Source organism: Priapulus caudatus, unplaced genomic scaffold (genome assembly GCF_000485595.1).
Source record: "Priapulus caudatus unplaced genomic scaffold, Priapulus_caudatus-5.0.1 Scaffold2277, whole genome shotgun sequence".
In the NCBI taxonomy this organism is placed as follows: Eukaryota; Metazoa; Priapulida; class Priapulimorpha; order Priapulimorphida; family Priapulidae; genus Priapulus; species Priapulus caudatus.
The window spans coordinates 16,940-25,841 of record NW_014579338.1 but is presented as its reverse complement, the minus strand read 5'-3'; the positions used below and the strand labels follow the sequence as shown (position 1 = coordinate 25,841).

General features: G+C 48.9%; 1 protein-coding gene across 1 annotated transcript in view; it reads left to right on the top strand.

Moving 5' to 3' along the window:
• The window catches only part of LOC106818491, a gene marked incomplete at both ends in the record, with an annotated part of 23,203 nt that overhangs the window by 8,604 nt on the left and 5,697 nt on the right, over nt 1–8,902 (top strand). Inside the window, 1 exon segment of the mRNA XM_014823189.1 lies at nt 7,631–7,782. Within this exon segment, the coding sequence (XP_014678675.1) occupies nt 7,631–7,782 (152 nt within the window).

The window sequence follows — 8,902 nt, the reverse complement described above, 5'->3', positions numbered from 1 at the left end:
AACCTATTACGGGGATGCGCCAGAGTGAGCGTAAGAAGCTGGAGATGTTGGCAGTGATAATGATTGCTGTGTGTACGTTGATGGCATGGCTGTCGGGCATTAACGCGAGCAGAACTCGTGAAACGACACACGGATGCAATTGGCATAAGTAGCCGACAGTCGGCAGGAGTGTAGCGTCTTTGACAACATAGGTGGTGAAACTAAGACGAAAAGCATGCGTAGAAACAAACGCAGGACTTCCCGATGTCGCACGCATCGGTCAGGTAGTGGCGCTTACTGGGCGCCGTGTAGCAGATCTTCCCCCTTCTCCACCTCTCTCTCTCTCTCTCGCCCTGTGTCTCTCTCCTCTCTCCCTCATCTCTCTCTCTCCCCCTCTCTTCTTCATCTCTCTCTACTCTCTTCTCGCTCTCTCTCTCTCTCCCCCCCTCTCTCTCTCTCTCTCTCCTCTCTCTCTCATCTCTCTTTCTGTCTCTCTCTCTCATCGCCTCTCTCTCCTCTCATCTCTCTCTCTCTGCTCTCTCTCTCTTCTCTCATCATCTCTTCTCTCTCTCTCTCTCTTTTTTTTTTTCCTTTCCCTTTTTTTTCTTCCCTCTTCTTTCTTTCTCCTCCTCTTTTTCTTCTTCTTCTCATCTCTCTCTCTCTTACTCTTCGCTCGCTCGCCTCTCGCTCTCGCTCTCGCTTCCGCCTCTCTCTCTCTCTCTCGCTCTCTCCTCTCTCTCGCATCTTCTCTCTCTCATCTCATCTCTCTCTCTACTTCTCTCTCTCTCTCTCTCCGCCTCTCGCTCCTCGTCTCGCTCGCTTCGCTCCTCGCATCTCCGCCCTAATCCCTCTCGCTACTCCTCTCTCTCGATCGCTCGTCTCTCCGCTCTACGCTCTCGCTTCGTCGCACTCTCGCTCTTCTCTCTCTCTCTCTTCGCTCTCGCTCTCCGCTCTTCTCTCCTCTCTTACTACTCTCTCGCTCTCTCTTTCTCTCTCTCTTCTCTCTCTCCCCTCTCTATCTCTCTCTCCTCTCGCCTCCGTTCCCTCTCTCTCTCCCTGCTACCTCACCCTCCGCCTCTCTACTCTCTCTCTCTCTCGCCCTCTTTCTCTCTCTCTCTCTCTCTCTCCCTCTCCTCCCCCTCACCGACTCTCACTCTTACAGTCATACTTCCGCGATATTTATATGACTGCGCTATGTATATCATTGACATTTCTTCTATATCTATCTCAGAGAGAGAGACAGAGCAGAGAGAGCGAGGAGAAGAAGAACGAGACCGCGAGAGAGAGAGAGAGACGCAGAGAAGAGAGAAGAAGCGAAGCACGAGAGCAGCAGTCGTTCTGCTTCGTCTCGTGCCCGTCGATTTTTGCATTCTCGGTTCAATTGATAGCCATATATGTCGCATGTTTCGCGGGTGCTTAATAGCGTAGGAGGAGAAGAAGAGGAGGAGGGAAATAAGGAGAAGAGGAGAGAGCATGAGGAGGAGGAGGATCGCATGAAGAGGCAGCAGGAGGTAAAGAAAGCCGAGGCATTGAGGGCGGAGCATAAGGAGAAGGAGGAGAAGAGCGGGGACGATACAGAGAAAGCAGGAGGGAAGAGGGGGAGATAAGGAGAAGGAGGAGCGAAGAGGGGGACTCGATAAGGAGAAGGAGGACGAAAGAGGGGGCGACTGCCCACCACTGCGTCGAAATTGCAAATGATGGGGACGCGACGCGCGGCGTTGCGGCACATGCATTCTATTACCATCATCCATGCGGTAGGTCGTGCGTCCGCGTGCGCTGCGTGCGTGCCAGTGCGTGCGTCGCTGCGTGTGTATGCTATGCATGTAATGCGTCGCGTACATGTGCATGTTGTGGCGTAGTGTCTGCTCGCTTAGTGTAGTGTGTGTGATGTACAGTGTTGGTGTGTCGTGCTGTCGCTGCTGCCTGTGTGCTCGTGTGTGCCCGCTCGTGTGTGTGTCGCAGTGTGCTGTAGTGTGTGCCTGTGTGTGTGCCTGCCTGTGTGTGATGTGTGTGTGTAGCCTGGATGATGCCCTCCGTGCTCGTGATTATTGCGCTGCATGTACGCGCGCGTGTGCGCTGCGACGAACGGCACCTACCACTGTGCTAATGTGCATGCCTGTGTGTGTTTTTATTCGCGTGTTTGTATTTATATTTATTGCGCGCTACATCGCTAAAACCTTGCGAATCAGCGGCGTAGAGCCTGATGCGACGCCGCCGCCGGAAATAGGAAATTTATTGTGAATCGCTAAATAGAAAATACGTACAAACGCCGTATAAAACCCCTCATGAAAAAGCCACCCTAAATCATATATTATCTTAAAACTACGCGTGCATTCGAGGTTCCGGAAAGACAATCCTCCGAGACTCATTTTACCTGCAAATTAATGATTTTACCTGCAAATTAACTAACACGTCGCGGAACTGTAATAGTGAATGGACGGCGGCGCGTTCCAGGTCGCGAGTTGCTGACCGATGCACTTAAAAAAAAATGCTGCCAAAAAATATAATGCCGCCCCGACCCACGCCCCTGTGTGTGGGTCGCGCATGGTTGGGGATTCCTTCCTATATCTAGGACCTAGCACGATATTTCGGTTCGATGCACAAACACGCAAGCATGCATACACAGACGACAGCTGCTCTAAGACGTACGTGTAGGCCCTTTTTTGAAGTTGTAAAAAGTAATTAAAAAGTTTTTAAGCAGCGGCAGCTGTCCGCGGCACCGCACTCTAAATGCAAATGAACTGTGAGCCATTCAATAGTAGCGGAGCCTTCGTTGAAAAATGCGGCGGCGCGTTTCGGCGTATTGCGTGAGTTTGTGTGAGTTTGTGTGTTGTGTGTGAGTTTACGTGCGTTTTGCTGTGAGTTATGTGTGTTGTCCGTGCTGAGCTCTTGTGTGGTTTGTGTGAGTTACTGGTTGTGTCTGTGTGTCGAGTTTTACGTGCTGCTTTCTGTGCGCTTACTCACCGGATGTTAGCCTCGAGAGCCTGCCGCTCTCGCAGTTAGAGTTAGCCACCGCTACCGACCCACTGTTTCCCCCACCACGCGGGGTGGTGCGTTGTGCCGTGTGTGATGTGTGCTGTGTGCTGTTGTGAGGTCTTGTTGTGTGTGTGTTGTGGTGCTGTGGTGTGCTGGCTGTGTGTGTGTGATGTGGTGTCGTGTGTGTCGTGCGTGCTGCGTGAACTAACGTGGTGCCTGGTCGCTGACGTGCGTGCGTGCACGTGTGTGTATGTACACATGCTATGTATGATACACATGAATATGTATGTACACATGTATGTACAATGTATGTATGCATAGTTTAGCCGCCTATAGCTACTTCGCTTCCGTTTGCCTCGCCCACAACCTCCCCTCCCGTATTTTCCGCCGGCCCCGTCATCAGCGTTGCAAACGTCATTGTTGATTCACTCCCACTCCCTCCCGAATCCCTCTACCCTTCTCTTCCCCTCCTCCTCCTCCTTCTCCCTTTAAACAGCAGTCGGTTGCCCTGCAGTGTGCCAGTGTCCGCGCTGGCATAAGGAGCGAGCGGCTTAATATACACGCGGAGACTAACGACGTCTATCGTGTACGCAGTGATGCTGTTTACTGCTAACGAGGCAGAGAGGAGAGAGAGATGAGGATGAGAGAGATGAGAGAGAAAGAACCTCACCCCGAGAGCCGACTGACGACAGTGCAGAGAGAGAGATATGGATTCCCGAGACCGGAACCCAGAGTGAGTCAACCCACCCATGCATGACCGAAGCGAGGAGGTATACCGTACGACGAGTCTTGTCTGACACTCACCTCATGATGAGCACCCGACGGCCGAGAGAGTTCTCGCACCTGCGGCCGACGGTAGGCATTATTGTTGAGAGACGGCAGAGAAACAAACATAAAGGAGCAGAGATGAGGGATTGAGATGGGGAGAGAAAAAGGTTGAGAGAAGATGAGAGAAAGGAGGAGAGAGGAGAGAGAGAGAATCTAGAGGGGGTAGAATTTACGACGACGATCAGAAGCCGACGACGAGTCCATCCCCCACGAGGCCAGAACTCTGCCATGAGCTCTATGAGAGTACGTCCCCCCAGCGCCTTTCCCGAGGTCCCGCTCCCCGACCGCCCCTGTCCACCTGCGCCCCTCTCTGTAGACGACCTACCAGCGGAGAGACCGCCCCCCCCCACCCCGACCCCTCCCTGACACGGATGAGGAGGGAAAGGTAAGAGAAAGATGCGATTGTGAGAGTGAGAGAGTAGAGACGATGATTATGTTTTTACCCATTCAAGATATGAGTAGTTGTTTTTGAGTTCTAATGTATTGTGAGGAGTACGATTGGAGTTTCGTTGAGAGAGATAAGTGATGTGATGATGAGTATGAGAATGATGAGAGAGGAGAGAGATGAAGGAGAGAGGAGAGAGAGAGGAGAGAGGGACATTGGAGAATAATGAAGGCGAGAGGAGAGAGGAGAAGAAGAGGGGGAGAGAAAAAGGTGAGCAGAGAGAGAGATGATGGGAAAGTAAAAAGAGAGCGATGCGTATTGAGAGAAATGGAGAGATGAGAGATTTTAGCTGATGAAGAGAGACGGAGAGAAGATATTGCGTGATGTGAGAGAGAGAGATGAGATGAGAGAGCTGAAGAGAGAGAGAGAAAGGAGAGAGAGAGAGGAATGATGAGCATAGATGAGATGAGAGTGAGATGATGTGAGAGAGGGGCAGAGCGGATGAGATAATAAAGCGAGAAGGAAGAGAGTGAGATGAGAGAGGGTGAGAGAAAAAGGGATGCGATGAGGAGAGAGTGGAAAGAAAAAGGTTATGTTCGAGCTGATGAGAGTAGATGATTGGAGATGAGAGGCACTGAGAATGAGAGCGAGAGAGAAAGAGCTGATTGTGATGAGTGAGAGAGAGAGAGAGAGAGAGAGCGAGATGAGAAGGCGAGAGAGCAGAGATGAAGAGTGAGGAAGGAGACTGATGGAGAGATACTGAAGGAAACACGCCTAACGCACCATCTATACCCGCCACGACCAACTCTTATTTGAAACTCCGACTATTAAATTATACTCCTAATACACCACAGTTCTGATTCAACTGTCGCTATGACGATATTTCACACGCGATCACGCACTATTGCTATCATCTCTCCGATAAGCCTTGAGCGCTTAAGGCGACTGGCCAGCATCACATGCTTCGCATCCTCTCTCCCCGCTCATCCTCGCAGTCTCGTCTCATTATATCTACGGCAAATACATCCCGCCCACCCCCCACCCCGTGACCTGGTTGCGTGTTTTCGTGACGTCTACATCGCGTTGGTACATATAATTTTTTCTTGCGAACAACTTATAACATGGAAAAGCTGATGTATTTCAGCGCGCAGTGCTAAGTTTATCTCGTATCCTCTCTTACCCTCTCCCTTCCTCTCGCTTCCCCCTCCTCGCCTCTTTCGCTCTTCAGTCCTCCCTCCCTCTTACTCCCCCCCGCTACATCGCCCTTCGCTTTCCCTTCCCTTCCCCTTTCTACTCCGTCCTTCGCTTTCCCTCTCCCTCTCCCTCCTTCTACTCCGCTCCTTCGCTTTCCCTTCTCCCTCTCCCCCTCTTACTCGCTACCTTCGCTTTCCCTCCCCCTTTTCCCTTCTAACTTCCGCCTCCTTCGTCTCCCCTTCTCCCTCTCCCCCTCTACTACCGTCCTCCGTTTCCCTCCCCCTTTCACCCTCTACATCCGTCCTCCTGCTCTCCTCCCTCTCCCCCTCTCCCTTCCCCGCTCCCCCCGCCTCTCCGCTCTCAGCTCCTCCGGCGGACTTGCTGCGAACGCAAACGTGAGAAAGCGCCACCTACGCCGTGGGTGAGGCTGAGGATCGCCACTTTGTTAGTTAATGGAGGGGAAAGAAGGAAGGAGGTGGGTGCGGTGAGAGGGGAAGGTATGTGGCAAAGGAAGTGAGGGAAGATGTGTGGAGCAGGCGATAGCTATCTGTAGTTACATGAAAATACGGAAAGATTTGATATATTATCATGTGGAGAGATTTTCGGACAGTCGAGACGTTCCATGATTGGATCAACCTAATATTTCTAACCTTATAATAACCTTATACCTTGCTACTCTTCTCGTTCATATGTTTATCGCCCACACTAACTCTCTCACCATGCATCTGTTCGTATCTCAGTGCTGTACCAGCTACTGACTAGCCCTATCCTCTCCTGTTCCAACTGCTATCTACAACATAGTGAATTAATCGAGAGCGACGTATGAACGCCCTTCAGATAACTTGAGGCTAACACTTACGCCACAGCCATTAATTTAGCCTGAGCGACGCTTATTCCGTATTTAATTGCCTCCTTCATTACCCACTGTCCCGACTAATTAATCTGCTCTTCTCACTCCCTCTTACCCCTCGACCTCCCCTACGCCTCCTCGCCTTCCCTCGCCTCCCTCTTACCTCTCCCATTCACCTTCCTCCTATATTCTTTTCACCTCCTCTTGGCCTTCTCTCACTATACGAATATACAATATACATTAACCATAATAACATATACATATAACATATACAGTATACATATACATATACATTAATACATATCACTATACAGTCATATACATATACATATACATATACATATACATATACATATACATATACATATACATATACATATACATATACATATACATATACATATACATATACATGTACATTACCTCCCACCCAATCAGTTCCTTATCCGCCCACAGCTCTCCCTCACCTCCTCCCTCTCCCCCTTTACCTGTCTCTTGCCTCCTCCCTCACCCTTCTCTTTACCTTTCTCCTTACCTCCCCTTACCGCCCCTTACTTCCCCGCGTGACCTTTCCCAGAGGTTTGAGCGTGCTAGCTCAAATTCAAATTCAAATTCAAAGTTCAAATAAAGTTTATTGCACGGATAATCGCTGATCATACAGGCAAATACAAACTACAATAAAAAGTTCCTAGACTAATAAAAACAAGAGAGTGTGTGAGAGAGCTAGTGTGTGACCACTCGTTCACACCGAATCGTCAGCACGTTGTATGCGGTACGTAGGCTTACGCAAATACTAGCTGTGGCGGCCTGGCTGGATTGCACCAGCCACCAGGTACCTAGCTGCTTGCTACTGAGCGTGAAGCGAAGGTGCGGCCGTTGTTCCGACAACAACGTACGTTGATTGTTGTTTTCCCGCGTTTTGTTTAGTTTACGACGTTCGAAAGTGCGGTGACGTTTCGCGCGTGACGTCACGGCATTCGCGACGCCATTTTCCCGGCGTTTGTGACGTCGGCCGGGCTTGCGTACGCTGGTGGTCCATAATTATACTCTCCCACGCTCGCCTTGTCCGTGCTTATAGGCCGTACGCAGTGGTTCTCCTAGGATAAATGCGGATGAAAACCGACAATTGCAGCTAGTTTGAGAAAGAAAGCTAACTGGGGTTTTGAGGTATTCACGCGTTTGTTTGTTTCCCGCCGATCTATAAACACTTGAAAAAACCGTTTAAAATCATTTTGCAACCGTGTCTTTATTAAAGTAAGAAAGAAAAACTGTTTTTAGAGCACGGAAAAAAATGTTAATTTATTATTTTGTAGCCGCGTACGACCGTCAGTGAATGCCGCGGCAACGTTTGTACTATTTTTTACGTTTGTATATTTTGTGCTATATGTCTAGTATAGTCGTGTCTGTTTTTCTTGCAGAAGTTTGGACGGGCTGCACGCATCGTTGCAGTCGGGTAGTCCCTCGAGTCAGCCCGACCATACAGGGGGCAGCAGCAGTCATAGTTCACCTCGTAACCACGGCGACACGACGACAGTACAACTTTGCAACTTGACCGCCAATGGCACTGATAGTAAGTCATTAGTCATAGCTGTGTAATTATCTATTAGTTAATTAGCAATTAACTACACGCTGACCGATTGTAATCCATTATGTGTGCGGCGCACTTTTCCTTCCTTCGATTCGTTTTCACTTCGTTATATAATATTATAACCTTAAGATATTAGATAATAGAAAATAAGATATAGAATATAAGATATTATCTTGGTTATGTTATTTATTTTTCTTTCGGTCGCACTTTTCCTTCCACTCTTCCGAGTCCTATACTCACCGATTACGTTAACTCTGGATAAATAAATTTCCTAAATTAATAAGCGTCGTTGTCATTCTCCTCCGCTCCTCCGGCGGGACTTGTGCGAACGCAAACGTGAGAAGCGCACCTACGCCGTGGGAGAGGGCTGAGGGATCGCACCTTGTTGTTAATGGAGGGGAAAAGAAAGGAAGAAGGTGGGTGCGGTGAGAGGGGAAGGTATGTGGCAAAGGAAGGAGGGGAAGGTGTGTGGGAGAGGCCGATAGCTACTGTAAATACTGAAAATACGGAAGGATTTGTATATTATATGTGGATGAGATTTTCGGACAGAGCGTTCATGATTGGATCACCTAATATTTCTAACCTATAATACTATACCTTGCTATCTTCTCGTTCATATGTTTATCGCCCCACACTAACTCTCTCACCATGCATCTGTTCGTATCTCAGTGCTGTACAAGCTACTGACTACGCCCCTATCCTCTCCTGTTCCACTGCTATTACATACATAGTGAATTAATCCGAGAGCGCGTATGACGCCCTTCAGATAACCTTGAGGCTAACACTTACCGCCACAGCATTAATTAGCTGAGCGACGCTTATTCCGTATTTAATTGCTCCTTATTACCCACTCCCTACTAATTATCTGTCTCTCACCTCCCTCTTACCCCCTCGCCTCCCCCTCGCCTCCCTCTTTATCTCCTCTCTCATCTCCATCCTCATATTCACCTCCCTCTTGCCTCTCTCACCTATAGATATACATATACATGTACATATACATATACATATACATATACATATACATATACATATACATATACATATACATGTACATGTACATGTACATATAAATATACATATACATATAAATATACATATACAT